Genomic DNA, 18,226 nt, shown 5'->3' on the forward strand with positions numbered 1-18,226 from the left:
AAAAATTTTGCGGTTGATATTTTTTTCGGTTGATATTTTTTTCATTTTAGCTGTACTATCTTAAATTTTGGGTGACGACCAGAGTTCAAACGCCCCCTTAGCTGTACTATCTTAAATTTATTTTCATTTTAGCGAAGATCTAAACAATGATGCTACAGTAGGGGTCTAATGTGCAATTACCCCGCGCTTGAAAACTTTGACTTTAGAAAAATCAGTGCTTAAAAGATAGATTTATTGCAGCAAAATTGGACGGGAATGGGTGCGTTTACAGGGAAGATCAGAATTTCAAAACCGCACGAAAGAGATTAATCTTACCTTAATCTGCTTCTCTATGCTATTTTCTGTTTGCGGCAGAAACCTCGTCGGACTCTCCACGATGGAACTCTGTCGCCGAGAGCAAGGAAAATAAAAATTAAAAAAAAAAAAGAAAGAAAAAAAGATATAAACATGAGAAAGTATCCATCATAAGAAAGACGAACTATTTAATGGATCAAAGCTGGATTAGTAACGGCCAAGGGTTGTTGATAATCGAGGTTTCTTGCCCTTTTTATAGGTGACGACTGGAGGTTGGGTTCAGTTTAGATTTGGATATAGAACTACTACTCAATCCACCCGACCCGACCCGTTAACTGCCCAAACCCCATTTTTCTCCCCTTGTCCCTCTCTCTCTCTCTCTCTCTCTCTCTGCAATTTCGCGCTCTAGGGTTTGATCTTGATCTCAGATTCAATTTGAAAAAAAAAGGGCCTCGGCGGAGCTTTACGCAGCATCATGCGCCCCTTATCTCCATCCTCTCGTCAACTTCTTCCTCTTTCTCGTTCTCACCAATTCGCCCCCAAATTCTCGCCTGCAAATTGTGGAGACGGTAGAATCCAACCCCCTTTCTTCTTCAATCAGCAGTTGATCTCGTTGCCGGAGAGAAATTACTCGACCTAAACCAGAAGCTTGATCCTCGGCAGCCTCACTGATACTCGGTTGCCGAAGAGACGGCCCGGGACTAAACCTCGACGGAAGAGGGCCAGCCTCAAACCCCCAGGTTCAGCTTCTAATGATCCATTATGAAAAAGATCGAATCTTTAGCTTCGAAATTGCGGTCGAACTAATAGCCGCGCTTTTATTTTCGGAATATCGTAGAGAATATACATTTGAGAAAATGTACACATAAATAACCTTATAGCAGTACTTAACTGAAGTTGCGAAATGTTCTTAGTGGGATTAGCCTGCGGGGAATTCGTAGCACTAGATTTTAATTATACGCATCCTTGAATAATGTAGGGTAGAAACTTATTTAATATCTATCATTGTGAAACTACAAGTAGTTGCCTGGGACTAGAGAAACTGGGATGCAGTTAAATTAAAGAATCGGGACCAGTTGTTACGCGATTCGCCGTAACATCTTATTACAACGTTCTTTTAAAATCATGGGTTTAAACCTCATTAATGACATAACTAAATATTTTATCTAAGTACCTCCATAACCTTCTCCTTTCCCTTGCATATACATGAAGTCTTTGCGCTTCAAGTGACATATTTCCTTCAAAGTTAAGCTATTGACATTGTGGTGGGAAACTGCAGGACCTTATGCTTGGGTTCAGTATGTGCCTGGGGAACCGATACCGAGAAGTCGTCCCAACAAAGGAAGTGTCAAAGGAAGGAAGGAGAACAAGCGCATTGCTCAGCGGAAAGCATTCATATTGGTATGGCTTTGCTCATTCTGTTAGTTGATGATTGCCTTGGCAATTATATTTTCCATCTTTTTTGTTCGTTGTGTTGACATGATATTACTGATGTTACAGAAGAGATGAATCTTACTAGAGCTGAATGGTGATCTTGTTGTTTTATTGATTATTTCTACTATGTTTTCCTTAGAAATGGACCTCCATTCTTGTTTCGTGTTTTTCTTCTCTAGGTTAACATAATTTGCGATCTACTTGTTCCTAGTATTGTTATATACGTTTATCTTTCTACTCACGGTTAATAGGAGGCTAGTCTACTGTTGGTAAATTATAAAATCTGCTGCTTGAAGAGCCATGAGTGACATATTCTAATGATGATGTACGCTGCCTCCTTCAGCTGAGCTGATGCTAACTTTATTTAGGTTTTCAATTTCATGTTCATTTGTCTTCTGGTGTTGTGTGGTTCCTTAATTACTGTTCTTTTTTTAGTCACCCCATAAACTTTTGGGACTTCTTCCTGTTTTTATAGTGCTTGGATTCTGCAGTTTTCATCCTTTTGAAGTACATCTACAGTGTTATCAATGCACAGCGCGTGATGCGGAGCCTGACTTTACACACACATGCATGGCGCAACGCGATGCACTCGCCCGAGTGAAGCGAGGCGCACACCGGACTATATTTTGTAAGATGGATAATCAAACACGAAAGAACATTTTTATGAAATTTCACATAAAAAATATATTAAGATATATAATATGTACTACCAAATCACAAATAAGGTCTTTTAACTCTAATGCTAACACACTCAACATAGTAGCTATCATAATTTTCCAAATCAAAATTTAAATCAAGACTAATATCGAGGCAGAATCAAATAGTAATTGAGAATTAGTTAGGGTCCTCAATTTGGCTACTAATAAAAGGGTCTAATGGGTATATTTTACCTTTTGGGATGTGGGTTATTGGATATAAAGATTAAAGACTCGATTGAAATGTTAAAGTACAAAAATATATAAGGCTATGCTTTGCATGCACGTGCTTGCAGGGCGCAAAAGGCACTGCTACATTAGATGCAGGGTGCTACGCTACTATCCTGCATTGCATGGGGCATGAGGCATGCACCTTTGATAACACTACATCCACATTTTCCCTGATATTTTCTTTCCTCTCTCGCCTATTTAATTTAACTTGTTTGTTCTTCATTTCGGTAATTTAACAAACTTTTCTAGTACTATTTTATGAAAGCTAATTTTTAATAAGAACCCACATAATTATTTTCTTAGTAATCACAGCCTGGGTGATATTTGTGCATGACAGTCCGAGAAGAAAAAACGTAAAGCTCAGTTTGCAGAGTCTAAAAAGAAGAAAGCTATGGAAAGGATAGAGCGGAAGATGGCGGCGGTGGCAAGGGAAAAAGCTTGGGCTGAACGATTAAAAGAACTGCAGAAGCTCGAAGAAGAGAAAAAGGCGGTGGCAAGGGAAAAAGCTTGGGCTGAACGATTAAAAGAACTGCAGAAGCTCGAAGAAGAGAAAAAGGCTGCTATGGCTTGAGAATGACAGACTGAACGATTAAAAGAACTGCAGAAGCTCGAAGAAGAGAAAAAGGCTGCTATGGCTTGAGAATGACAGAGGAGCTTTGAAGTGGTAAACATTACATTCTAGTGCTAATTTATAAAGTATACAGTGAGTCTTAATGTAGGGAAGAAAGATCCTCGCTCGATGTAGTAAGAAAGTTCCTTTCATATTTCAATCTCATACTATTATTGATTATACTCCACTAAGTGTAAATGCTTGCCCAAATGTCCATTATGAGGGGTCTTGGCTTGTCCCTAGACACAGCATTCATAAATTCATACTGTTTTAACCAAGCTGTCTTACCGCCATAGGTCATTAAGTTGCCACAGAAAAGGGAAAAATGGGTTGGTTCTCTAGTGAGATGCAATTTTATGTCCATCTGCAAGAAGAAAGAACTGACAGAGTTTCCCAATAGTATTTAACTACATCTGCTTAAATTTAGTTGCCATGGCCCATGAACATTAATTTCCCTTGATTTAGGAAATTTGTTAGGTTCCTTTCTTTGATATTGTACTACTAAGTCGGCATTATGAAATTTTAATGATTGTAAGTTGCCTAAATTTTGATACCCAGATCTGGATATGACTGTTAATTCAAATAATACATCAATTGCTAAATCACGCCAGATCTTATATATCCTTATTCTTGTTCGCAAATCAATAAGGGAGCCTTGGCTACTCTCTGGCCCCCATAAGGCCTTGGACCCTAGGTGCCTGCTTTATGCTATTTTCCAAAATAGTGCGAATAAAAACTTCTGGCTAGTTTTATGCATAGTTCCCACTGTTCATCTATTCTCTCTTTTCTAAATTGCGTGAAAGATTAGTTTTCAATACTTTGAATCATGTTATTTGATATATTCTACCCTAATGTTACCTATTTATTATTTGGCTTTTCATAGGAGATAAATATTGTTATTATTATTATTATTTTGGGGGAATCATGTGACTCTGTGACACCAGGCTAAATGTACAAACCCTCTTCTTTGAAATCCCCCCTCCCCCTCTTTACCATCTGTCCTGTTGCTTATTCTTTTATTTGTTTGGTTCATGCAGTATTTTCACTGAGAATCAGGACCCTTGGAAAGAGCCTATTTGGATGAATTTTGATGTTCAGCGTGGCTGTTTCTTGTAAGCTCAGTGATTCTAGTTTTGCTTCCTGTCTGATACGAAACAGATAAAGAGGGAGTCCTGTTTGTGCTTAATTTCTTTCTAATGTTTATTCATGCATTTTGGTCATTTGGCGCTTTTTAGAAGTTGGATATCTTTCAAGCAGTTTATGATGTAATCGTGCAAGACGCTGCCCTACCTTTTTCGTTGGATAATCACCTGATTTGCTTCTGATAGTTGTAAAATAAGGAAACAGTCCTGGCTGTGCGATTTTCTTGTTTGGAATCTTGGAATGTTGTCTACAAAAATGCAATAGATAATTTGCACGTAGCAAACCTTAAGCAATATGGATGTGCTTTCCTCGACTACTGACTTGTGGAGATAATAAAAGCATTAGTTGCCCAGAATGTATAATGTATTATGTTGGAGACACAATTCATCGTTGTGATTAACATCAAAGTTGATCATGCGCGTGTTAGTCAATTGAAAGAGTGCACACATTTTTTGATTTATTATTGCTCCTGTAAAATATTTTAGGATAAGATTGTTTCTTTGCTCCATCTTTAGGTTTATTTTTTAACCCTTCCCTAACTTTAATGTTTTGCTCGAAGCTCGTTTATTAGTTCTATGACCTTTTATCATTCTGTATTATTAGGATGTCTTTTTTCCTTGTGATTTCCTCTCCTTCAAAACTAGTCAAGATATATCATAGTTTTACAAGGCAAAAAATATAGTATGAAGTTTTTATTAGCAAAAATTTTTAAGATAATAGTTTTTATTTATTCAGATAAACTGAGGAGAAGGGAGTGAGTAATTTTCATTTATTCAGATAAACCTTCGTGAGAAAATTTTTGAAGTTGAAATCTTTTCATTTAGATAATTGAGAAAGAAATGATTTTGGGTAATTTACAGTAAGAATTATGATGTAATATATGTCAATAAAAATATTTAGAATATTTTTTGTTTATATTGAGAAATCGAGAAAGTTTTTTGGGTGTAAAGTTCTAGTACGAGATATCATATGATCATGGAACAAATTTTTAAATAAATTTTGTTGATCATTTAAATAATTGGGAATAAATGGTTGGCAATTCTAAACTGACAAAGATTTAGCATCAAAACGTAGTACCAGGAAATCTTCTCAAAATTTTTCGAGGCATCCATATAAATTAAGAAGGGCGTACCTTTTGAAATTATTAGAAGGGCTACCATAGAGAGTTGATTAGCTTTTAGGGAGGGGTAATTAGAGAGTAAGCTTTGAAGGAGGGGCTTCTCTTAATAATTCAGAAGCGTAAGACATTAACAAAAGTTAAAGAGAGGGATAAAAAAAATTTAAATTTAAGAGCAACGATGCCATATAACACTTTCCTGCTAGAAAAAAAAGTGGATATATTTGATAAGAAGTTTTATCTTTTTGTCTAAGCGAGAATGAACATTGTTGTAATGTTTGAGTTGGTGTACCATTAGCATAATATTCTTAAACTTTATCACGAGTTGATAACATACCAATAGAATATCATAAAAAATGTCCATGCACTCCTTTTCTCCACGTTATTGGAGCATCAATTAATTTACCTGGAATTTTGCTTCTGTGTTTCTCTTTGCACTTTCTTGTGCCGAAATGAACTGGTGCCAAGTGCAACTGTGCAAGTGATCGTATTCCCTCATGCCAGAAGACATAAATATGAAACTGGAAACTTGTAAACGGAATGTATTCAATTATATAATTTACAAACCGCAATCTTTGCTTGCAAGAAGAACATAATTCTAATCACACTTCTGCTCATACACAAAACCATGCCATGGAAATATAACACAGTGGATAGTGGCATTATGAACAAGAATGGTAGCTAGTAAAGCTGGTCCCTCCTGTCGCGCCACCTCCTCCACCTGTAGTAGGGTAAAAAAAACACAAAACAGTTATCACCGGATCGCTATCTAACCCTTTGGTGCTGGATGATATATAGTCTGGAATCGACATTATTTTGCTATGGAGATCGCATACTTTTAATCTCCATGTTTGAATTTTTTTTATTGCACAACTTGATATTTGTATCCGATAGCCTGTCCATATAATATGCCAGTGACTATTACATATTTGTCTAGCATTTGCTTCATTTTTATTGTACGTATTTAAATGCATTATACTGAACTATTAGTTTAAAGTATCTGTAGGATCTAAAATTGGTTATACTCAGTAAGAGCATGATGTTTCATTACTAAGTTTCTTGGGTGCATAGTGTATGATTCATCATCTAAAATTGGTGCCGTTATAGTTGTCCGCAGGTTGATTAAAGGTTTCTTTTCCATGCATCAAAACCTGCTGTATTCCGATTTAAATTAAGCTGTTTTGACACTAATCAAGAGCATGTAACTTGACAAATATTTATTTGTTGTTCTTGGCGATCTCTTGGGTGGGTGGGCGAACCAGGTGTTTCTGGGTATGGGTTGCAGGATGGGTATTTTTTCATTTTTTAGGTTGATTGGGATGTTTTTTTCCTTTTGTTTTTTGTTAGATTATGCATTGAAGATCCTACTAGTAGTAGTTGCCAAATAGGATGGTTATGTGCCCAGAAACAAAGCAAAATTAGTAGGAACAGGAAGTTGAAGCTGAATTAGTCGTACCAGTAATAATCCCATCGAGGATTGACTTTGGACATGTGGTTGTGCCCGTAAGGATAATCTGACTCATGCCTCTGTGCATTCCGGAAAGCACAACATCCGATGGAATATACCCCGATGAGGAAAATGAGGACGACGACATTGAGAATCGACAGCTTGTGCCAGTCCATCCTCACTTGCTCTAGAACTCCTGCCTTGCATGAGTCACAACCGTAGCATAGAATAGTTGCATCGTTGTTCCATCTATAGCAGTCTTCATCCTGCGTCGTGGCCATTGGCATGGTTGTGCCATATGTGCATGATGTAGGAGGCTTGCAGCAACCTGACTGTGAAGTGTAGTGGATTGAGTCATTGCAGAAAACTAAGATTGGGTATAGAGTATTTGACACTGGAAATTACTGATTATGCACGTAACCCTCTTGAACTTTGTTTATTCCATTCAGTCCCCCTGGATTTCACATTTACTGGTGACGGTGTTAGGGGGGTCAGGTGGAAAACTTCAAAATTCAAGGGGGTTAACTGACCCAAAGTTCCAAGGGGTTAGGTAGCACAAGTAAAGTTTATGGGGGGGTGAAGATAAATGTGTGTCATGTATAAACAATCACGCAATTTCGTGCCTGATTATTTAAGGTGTGCGCTAATATGAGAGGAATTTCAAGAGTGCAAAACACACTCTTTATTCAGAATTATGTATTGTGTAGGGATAATTTGCGAGATTCTTTTAGATAGGTTATTTACTTTGATCTTTTTTAACATCTTTTTGTTGATAGCGAGTGTTGCTTAGTTGTGAAAAAAATTTGAGAATGGAAGCGATGTAGCCGTGAAATGTTTTCATGATACTCTTCGGTGGAATCAGTTCTCATTAGATAAACTATGTCTGAGTTACAGTATTTTTGTTGGGTTACTGATAGATTTTTGTTTTTGTTTTTGGATGAGGTACTTGAGGGAATTTCTGAAAGACCCTAGAGCTGATTTAAATAACAAACTGACGACAATGTCTCAATTGTACTGTAAGTTTGTTCTTTTGTGCAAGATGGTCATAGCAGATTGTACACCATAAACATCTTTTTCTTGAACTCTTGTCCGATTTCTTCAGATGAGCAGTCATTAGTAAGTGGTTTTGTAAATTTTGTAACGTAATCCACCATATATAGCCGAAACGTGGATACTTGACACCAATGTCCTCTATCCATCGAGATTTTGTTTTCGGGCCCTCGTTGGTTATGATGGAGTATTACTTGTATGGAGCTGCTGAACTTCCAGTAGTAGCTATGTTTCACTTGGCTACAGGGCACCGATAATTCCAGTATTTGTCTTACGCGGCGAGTTTAACTTTGCATAAACCGTCTAAAATAGTCGTTTAGACGCGATTGAGCTTGACTAAATATTATGTATGTGATGTATAATTGAGACAGAAGCTATTGCTCTATCTTCAATAACAAAATCTACACGGACATCTTACTGGTGACCTTGGATTCAGCTTGGTAAATAGTTTAGATTCAGGCTATTAATATAATCTCATGGTAATTACCAGTTACAGGCGTTTTTAAAGAGTCTTAACTATAACTGAATACCTAGACATCTAATAAGCTTCCAGACAGTAAGATTACCTAAGGACGGCACTGTAGATAGTTAAGAACTTCATTCAAAACACCCTGTATTACCTTGGAACTAGTTGATCATCAATCATAAATATTACTAATAAATCTAGTAATTAACTATTCTAAGGAATCAAACCTGAATAGGAGTAAGGTCTCTCTGCAGGTAATCCAGCGGGGTCCAAGAGGCGATCTGCGCGCACGCCTTGGATCCCACGACGCAAGACCTCGCCGCCCTCCAGTACCTGTCCTCCGATATCCTCTTCCTCAGCCACCCGGAATAATCCTCCAGCTTATACTCTTTATACACTCTCCCTGCCACCTGAGTCCCTCCTCCGCCACCGGTAACAGCAAATCCAAACACGGTGACACAAAGAAGCGCAGCAATGAGCAGTAGCATGACGAAGAGATAGAACCAAAGAGCACAAGCAACATTGAAGCAGCCACCGACAAATCCAGCGAGGGAAACAAGGAGGATGACGAAGCCGAGGATTAGGAGGGGAGTTTGCAGCGTGGACTCGCAGGTGGCGGAGCTCCGAGCAAACCAGAGGGCCCCGCCGATGATGGGGATGGAGGCGAGGAGGCTCAGCAGGTTCAGGTAACCGATGAGAGAGTTGCTGAACCTGTGCATGTTTTTGGTTTTGCGTTTTCGGATTCTTTGCTTTCTTGATTTCTTTGAGCTTGGTTTCTTTGGTGTGGGGAGAAATGTTCTCTCTGCTTTGGTTTGCTTTGTTTGATTTCTTCCACTCATGGGGCCGGGGCTAAAGTGGAGAGATGCTTTTTGAATTTATTTGGCATTTTTCTTCTTTTGCTTCTTTTGGAGAGATTTGCTTTAGGGACATTTTGACAGACATATGGAACCTTTAAATTTATCATGTTCATGTGTAGCGCCTTTTGTGTAGAGCCAAGCAGTGTTAGTGATTAAGATGAATTAGGTGGGATTCCGTCAAATAAATCTATAAATGAAGCAAATTGATTGCCACGGGCTTTCTTTTAGCATTTCTTTAATTCTAACAATTTGCAATCCTTTTCCACTGAATTTCAAAAATTGCACTGCTTGTCTTTTACATTTTGACAAATTTTTGCTTCTTTCTCCATTCCTGGATGTAAATTTTGGATTCTTTTATTTTGTATTAAAAAGTGCAATTGTTGACCCCTGCATGTTTTGCCACTTTATCATTGTTCTATAAATTATTTGGAATTTCAGAGGATTCTGTCTAGTTACTTATAATTGATTCTTTCCCTTTGTATCTATGTTCAATTCATGCATATGTAAATGCTGGTGAGCAAACTTTTCATTGGGTGCTTCTTTTGTCCAGATTGCTTTACATGCAGGTAATATTATTAGGTTTTTTTTTAAAGATATTAGTCCCTTAAATTTGAGGTATTTTGTATTTTGATATTAGTCCCTAAAATCTGAGTATTTTGATATGAGTCCCTCAAATTACTTTAAGTTGTTGATATTAGTCCCTCAAATTACTTTAAGTTGTTGATATTAGTCCCTCAAATTAGTGGCTGTTAAATCTATAGAGGAATATTCTGTTATCTATAACTATTGCATTCATAGGACTATATATTATGCCCCTCACCAAATTAAAATTCATCACCGCATAATTAAACTCTAATCAAATTAAACTCCGTCATTCATAATTAAACACTAATCAAGCTTAAACCCTAATTGATCCCCAAATTTACTACAAATCCCAAATCTTTATACTCTAATCAAAACATGCAATGACATAAATTAGGAAATCCACATTTTCACAAGACCCAAATCTTTAAATCCTAATCAAATTTACTACAAATCCCATATATTTAAACTCTAATCAACTGCCATGCATACACATTTTCACAATGGCATTAATTAAACATCAATAAATAGAGAAAATCATACAATAACAAGAGAATAAAACTCATTATAAACCTAATTGAACAAGGAAATATCAGGAAAAAACATCTACTGCAAATTGGCCCAAATTTAGGGCTAAATTGATCAATACATAATATTCACAAAGAACCACAAAATTTTTAACCCTAAACACAACAATAAAAAACCTAAAAAGAAGATGATTGAAAAACCTTAAAAAATCCAAAGAAATCAAAGGAAGAATTTTAGGGAGGGTTCTTTAACATAAAACCTAACGAAAGGATTGATATCAACAACCTAAGGCAATTTGAGGGACTAGTATCAAAATACTCAGATTTGAGGGACTAATATCAATACAGCTCATATGTAAGGGGCTAATATCTAAAAAAAACCCTTATTATTATCATGGAGACGCGTCGGCTTTTTTTTATATGGTTCAACTTGCCCTTTCTTTGCCAAAGCATCCGCCGTTTCGGATGCTTTCGATCTTTTTCTAAACTGCAGTTTCTCTCTTCCTTTAAAATAAGTGGAGTTGCTTTTATGATAACCAATTGGGTTATGCGTTAATAATTGAGGTGAGCTTTTTTGGTGGATAAGGTTACCAACACTGATTCACACTATGCTATGACTTTTTATTATCATCACTTTGTTATGTGGGAAGGGCTCTGCTAGCGTTACCTAAGTGAACTATCTTCAGTATGAAGAAATGAAGCATGTTACGAATAAAAAAAGGGTCTTTACTTCGAGTCTAAGAGTTGAGAAAGAGGAATGACGCTGGATTAGTGTGAACCCTGCACTGTTATCGTGTAGATTAATTGTGTGATGTAACATTATATATGATGTCATCAAGGGGATAGAAGTTGGATACAAAATAACATGGTTTTTTTTTGTTGTTGCAGATTTCCATATCAATATCGGATAGGATGCAGATTCGTATATGACATCTTATATCCGGTTCCCATTTTAGTCTCACATGGACTAGTGTGAAGAAATATTAGTGGTTTAAATAGAGAAAAGCCAAAGATCCAAGAACAACTAGTGCTAGCATTTTGACGGTAGATTTAAGCCAACATCGAGTTGCTCTTGACGGGTCTCATGGCTTGCACACACCAACGGGCCCGTGGGCCCGGGGCGTGACAAAAGTAAAGTATCGAGTACCTGCATCTGGATGTCATGATATATGTACTTTTAGAATTGACCTTAGGCGTTAATGGAGATAATAAATTGAATTTGCCTTCACAATTTCCCCGTGGGTTTCATTCTCTTTATATAGACAATTTGTACAAGGTAGGGATTACAACAAATCCTAACAATCAGATCCTATATAACAGCCCAATCCCTATAATCAAGCTATGCCATGATTTACATGCCTATAGGATTGCTAACTACCTTGTTTACAATCCCTACAATCATGCTATGATTTACATGCCTATTCGATTGGGCTAACTACCTTGTTTACATTCCCCCTCAATCTTAACCATGACAAGGTTCAGATTGTGTCGTAGGCGATCAAGCATGTAGCGAGTGGTTGGCTTGGTGAATCCATCAGCTACCTGATCTTTGGAAGATACAAATCGGACATTAAGAGTGCCCAATGCAACCTTCTCCCTGACAAAATGGAAATCCACCTCTATGTGCTTCGTTCGTGCATGAAACACTGGATTTGCTGTTAAATAGGTAGCTCCAAGGTTATCACACCATAATACTGGTGGTCGCGGCTGACACACATCCAATTCTTTCAGCAAGGATTGTACCCATGTTGCTTCAGCTGTCCCATTAGCCAAGGCCTTGTACTCAGCTTCAGTGCTGGACCGAGATACTGTGGGTTGCTTGCGTGAGCTCCATGAAATCAGGTTGGGACCTAGAAATACTGCAAAACCTCCAGTAGACCTGCGATCATCCATGCAGCCAGCCCAATCGGCATCTGTAAACACACTCAGAAGTGTAGAGTTGGAGCGCCGGAGGTAAAGTCCCGTAGCAGCTGTTCCCTTGACATATCTTAAGATACGTTTGACTGCCTCCCAATGTACATCAGTGGGCTTGGAAAGATATTGACATACCTTATTAACGGCAAAAGAAATATCTGGCCTTGTTAATGTAAGATATTGCAAACCTCCTACCATGCTTCGATATTTGAAAGCATCATCATCATCCAGCACTGTTCCACAATCACGAGCAAGCTTATCTGTGACAGACATGGGGGTTGAAACGCTCTTACAATTCTCCATGTGAGCTCGGTGAAGAAGGTCAGAAGCATATTTGTGCTGCATCAAGGTGATTCCCCCTGAATTGTAGACGACTTCAATCCCTAGAAAATAGTGCAGCTGTCCAAGATCTTTGATCGGAAATGAGGAAGACAGGGCGCGCAGCAACTGATCAACTGCTGATTGAGAAGAGCCAGCAACCACGATGTCATCCACGTACACAAGCATGTAGATAGTGACGCCCCCATGATGAAACAGGAAAAGAGAGGTGTCGGCCTTGGAAGACTGAAAACCAAGCTGGAATAATCTGTCGCTAAGTCGTGAAAACCAGGCACGAGGCGACTGTTTTAGGCCGTAGAGCGCCTTTTGGAGTTTGCACACATAATGAGGCCGACGGGAATCCTCGAAGCCAGGGGGTTGCTGCATATAAACTTCCTCATCCAAGAAGCCATGAAGAAAAGCGTTGCTTACATCAATCTGTCGGAGTTGCCATCCTCGTGACAAAGCTAGGGCAAGAATCAAGCGAATCGTTGCAGGCTTCACAACCGGACTGAAAGTATCCTGATAGTCAACGCCATATCGCTGAGTAAAACCTCGTGCAACTAGCCTCGCCTTGTGCTTATCAATAGAGCCATCCGGGTGCTGCTTAAGTTTGAACACCCATTTACATCCGACTATATTAACACCAGCCGGCCGGGGAACGAGAGCCCACGTGTTGTTCTTCTGAAGTGCTTCAAACTCGGCTTCCATGGCAGTGCGCCAAACAGGCTCAGCGAGAGCCAGTCGATGTGAGGTGGGCTCGGCGAAGAAAGCACGTCTGTTCGGATCATACCGAACTATTCCGTCGGTGAGCTGCTTGGGAAACGATTTTCCGGCACGACCACGCGTAGTGACACTATGTGGAGACTGAACAGGATTAGTTGGGACAACAACATCGCTCGCAACAGCAGGCGCGGGCACAAGGTTGCCGAGTTCTTGGGCCAGTTGAGGCCCAGGTGCAGGAGGTGGTGCAACATCGATGCGAGGCGGAGGCAACGTGGGCACAAGGTTGCCAGGTTCTTGGGCCAGTTGAGGCCCAGATGCAGGAGATGGTGCAGCATCGACGCGAGGCGGAGGCAGCGAAGATTCTGGACTGGGAGGCGGTGTAGCAGGTCCAGGTGTAACAGGCCCAATGCTGCATGTGCCCGGGACGTGAATCACAGGCGCAGGTATGAGCGCCGGTGGTGGTGGAGCTGCAGCTGCATTTGAGGTGTTAGACAACAAGAGCGATAAGTCATAATTTCGCATATGATCATTTACAATTACCGGTTCAGACTGAGGAAAGGAAACAGCACTGGACAAAGAAGATGGTGCGACTGAACAAGGTGAGGTAGCAAACGGAAAACGTGATTCATCAAAGATCACATCACGTGATATGTAGATCCGTCCAGTACTTTTGTCCAAGCACTTATACCCCTTGTGCATGGCACTATACCCTAAGAAGACGCATAGTTTGGATCGGAAGTCAAGCTTATGAGAGTTATATTTGCGAAGACTTGGCCAGCATGCGCAGCCAAAAATGCGAAGAAAGGAGTAATCAGGTGTTACGTTGAGGAGGCGTGTGATGGGTGTAGAGTTGTTTAGAGTACGACTGGGCATGCGATTGATGAGATAACAAGCTGTCAAGAAAGCCTCATCCCAAAACCGAAGAGGAAGGGAGGAGTGCGCAAGGAGAGCCAAGCCTGTTTCAACGATGTGACGATGCTTTCGCTCGGCCACTCCGTTTTGTTGTGATGTATGGGGGCACGAAACACGGTGCAAAATACCTGAACTCTGGAAATATTTATTAAGCCGGTGATACTCACCACCCCAATCAGATTGAACAGTGCGGATTTTGGAATTCAAAAGTCGCTCAACATGTTTTTGGAAATTATAAAAGATTTGTTCAACATCAGATTTATTCTTAATAAGATAGATCCAAGTATAACGACTGTAATCATCCACAAAACTTACATAATACTTAAAACCTCCAGTAGATGCTTGAGCTGGCCCCCAAACATCGGAGTGAATAAGCTCAAGTGGAGATGTGGTGACACGAACAGAATTATTATAGGGGAGTTGATGACTCTTTGCACGCTGACATGCATCACACACAGAGGACTCATAATCAAAAGAACAGTCTAATTTATTTAACTTCAAGATGGACCTAACAATTGTGGAAGTAGGATGACCAAGACGCTGATGCCATTGCGATGACGACACCTTGACACTGGACGATGCATGATGGGAAGTGGTGGAAGAGGAGCGGCTGGACGGCACTGGATAAAGACCTCCTCTGCTCCTACCGCGTAGAAGCGTTTTCTTCGTGGCCTTGTCCTTAACAAAGAAAGCATCAGCATGAAATTCAATGAAGACATTATTATCAGAAACAAGTTTATGAACAGAGAGGAGATGCTTATTGATATGAGGAACATGAAGGATATTTTTAAGAGCAAGAGGACGATCTAAACCGGAAATTATAGAATGACCAATATGGGAAATATGCAAACCTGCTCCGTTGGCCACTTGCACCTGATCCTTGCCATGGTAGCGCTCCTGGATGGACAGCCGATCTAGATCACTCGTAAGATGATCCGTAGCACCAGTATCAATATACCAGTTTGTGTCACCGTTGTAGCCTCCCGTGGTCGCACTGTTTCCACCACGATATTCATCTGGCTGATAGGAGTGATTGAACCTGTTGCGACAGTTCAACGCAATGTGGCCTGGGATGCCACACACTTGGCAGCGAGGGCCACCATTGTTCCTGCCACGGCCGCGGCCTCGTCCGCGACCACCACCGCCGTTGCGGTAGTTATTCCTATGGTTGTTGTTGGTGGTGGTGTAGCCGTTGTTGCTGTTGTTGCGACGAGGAGCGTTGGATTCCTGGCGCGTGACGTTGTTGGCGGATGACGTGAACTCCGCCGTGCCGCTCATCAGCGTGGCTTGGGTCTCATGAGAAATCAGATAGGAGTAGAACTCCGGAAGAGTCACCGCACGCTGATTGCTCAGCACAGTGATGGCGGTGAAGAGATCACTATGGCCCGGCCCCAGACCGGCGAGTATGTAGCCGATCACCTCTTCATCGGACATGGGACGTCCAATGTGCGCCATAGTATCAGCGAGTCCCGTCATCTTCTGATAATACTCTGCTGCGCTCATGTCGCCCTTTCTCGTGTTCGAGAGCTGCGCGCGGATCTGGATTGAGTTCCCGCGGTGCTGAGCGGAGAACATGGTGTGGAGTGATGCCCACAACTGGCCGGACGTGTCGATCTGACGGATGAGTTGAGGCAGAACGTCCTCTGTCATTGAGGACAGGAGGCCACCAAGAATGGCCTGATCCTGGACGATCCAGGTAGCACGGGCAGGATTCAAGACCTGCCTTGCATCGGTGTCGGTTCCCTCAGTCACCATGGCGACGGGCATCGGTATAGTGCCATCGAGGTATCCAAAGAGCTGGACACCCCGTAAGATGGGAACGACTTGCGCCTTCCAAAGCAAGAAATTGGTGCGCGTTAGTTTGCAAGTGATAGCAGTAGCGATGGTGGAAGACTTGATGAAAGAAGACATGGTAGAGTCGCTCGGGGAGGAAGCCAGGATGCCGGAGATTTGTGAGGCGCTGGAACCCGTCATGGTGATGGAGAGGGTAGATTGGAAAGGCTCTGATACGAAGATAATAAATTGAATTTGCCTTCACAATTTCCCCGTGGGTTTCATTCTCTTTATATAGACAATTTGTACAAGGTAGGGATTACAACAAATCCTAACAATCAGATCCTATATAACAGCCCAATCCCTATAATCAAGCTATGCCATGATTTACATGCCTATAGGATTGCTAACTACCTTGTTTACAATCCCTACAATCATGCTATGATTTACATGCCTATTCGATTGGGCTAACTACCTTGTTTACAAATGGATCTAGAGACTTGAGTTTAGTTTTTTTTGAAAGATATATTGAACACATTGGTGAACCCTATTCGGGAAATTTCACTTTATTTAAACAAATATTGTATCACAGTATCAAATGACATATGTGTACATTTTTTAATCTTATTTGTTTTTATCATGTCTGTTCTATATCCATATATGTTCTCTCTTATATATCTGACATGTATTTGTATTCAATTTTGATGTACGTGAACTATGAGTTTTGTTTATCGAACGATGTTCATATTCTTTTTTATATCCGTCATTAGTAAGAGGATATCGATATGGTAAGTATCATCTCAATCCATATGCAACCCATTTCTCTGGAATGTAACAATTTAAGTTTCTAAGTCAAGTTGATTGTTCACATCTTGTGAGGCTGCCAACACGAGCGAGTCTAAAGCTAGCTTTCTCACAAGCATTTTTTCATGACTTTGTTCTCATTCATATCGCATAATAAAGCCATGTCCCACATGAGTTACTGCTATCAAAATCTTTTTTGTAGTCAATCTAACAAAACCACGTTTTCAGGTAAATAATACTAATTAAATTTTGTTCATATTAGTGCAGGACTTTATTTTTTCCGCCCATTGACTTTTCCTTTTGTAATGGTTTCAAAGATATTATTTCAAATTCATAATCACCGGTTAAATTATCAAAAAGTTCATTTGGCACAATCTTTTATCTGGCTTTTTTTTCTTTTCCTAATGCTAATTAATAACTGGACTCCATACAAAGTACTAACTGATAACTAGGTATGTCCATCCGGGCTGGGCAAAACTGGAGCCCGGACCCGGCCTCGGGTACCCCGGGCCGGGTCTGGGCCCTGGCCCGACCGGGCCGGGTTCCGGGCTGGCCCGGTTTATTTTCTTTTTTTTAAAAAAATTCTATTTAAAATTTAAATTATACAAAAAAAGACAAAAAAATTAATAAAAAATAATAATTTTATTAATCACTTAAAATAACATAAATTATAAATAAAAAAAATTATAAAAATAAATTTTTTATTAATAATTAATAAATAATTTACAAATTACAAGTATAAATTTATTTTGGAATTCATCGCATCACAATAGATAAGTACATCTCAACTAGGTTTTTTTAAATTTCTTTTTTTTTTTGATAAAAAAAATGCTAAAAATTAGTTTAACATTATTATATTTTATATAATTATGTATTAGTATATACTTCTAAATTATTATGTAACTATATATTATATATACATATATTATATGTAAATATATTGTATATATTTATAAGTTATAATATATATATATACACACACACATATATTATACATATATAAGAGAGTGTATACTTATATATACTTATATAAGAGAGAGTATACTTATATATACATATATACTAAGAGAGAGAGAGTATACATACATACATACATACATTATACATGTATAAGAGAGAGTATTCTTATATATACTTATATAAGAGAGAGAGTATACTTATATATACTTATATACTAAGAGAGAGTATATATATATACACACATATGACATATTATACATATATAGAAATATATTATATATACATATATTATATATATACATATATTATACATATATAAAAATATATTATATATACATATATTATACATATAAAAAAATATATAAA

General features: G+C 39.1%; 1 protein-coding gene and 1 pseudogene across 1 annotated transcript; one reads left to right on the top strand and one right to left on the bottom strand.

Moving 5' to 3' along the window:
- Positions 737-4,700, top strand: LOC109846699 (annotated as a pseudogene).
- On the bottom strand, positions 6,035-9,330 carry LOC109850677 (tetraspanin-6-like). The gene is made up of 3 exons (XM_020420732.1): positions 8,715-9,330; positions 6,981-7,303; positions 6,035-6,245 (listed from the first exon to the last, which is right to left on the bottom strand). The coding sequence occupies exons 1-3, from the start codon at positions 9,324-9,326 to the stop codon at positions 6,206-6,208; spliced, it is 975 nt and encodes a 324-aa protein (XP_020276321.1). The 5' UTR covers positions 9,327-9,330; the 3' UTR covers positions 6,035-6,205.

Source organism: Asparagus officinalis, chromosome 7 (assembly GCF_001876935.1).
Source record: "Asparagus officinalis chromosome 7, Aspof.V1, whole genome shotgun sequence".
Classification (NCBI taxonomy): domain Eukaryota; kingdom Viridiplantae; phylum Streptophyta; class Magnoliopsida; order Asparagales; family Asparagaceae; genus Asparagus; species Asparagus officinalis.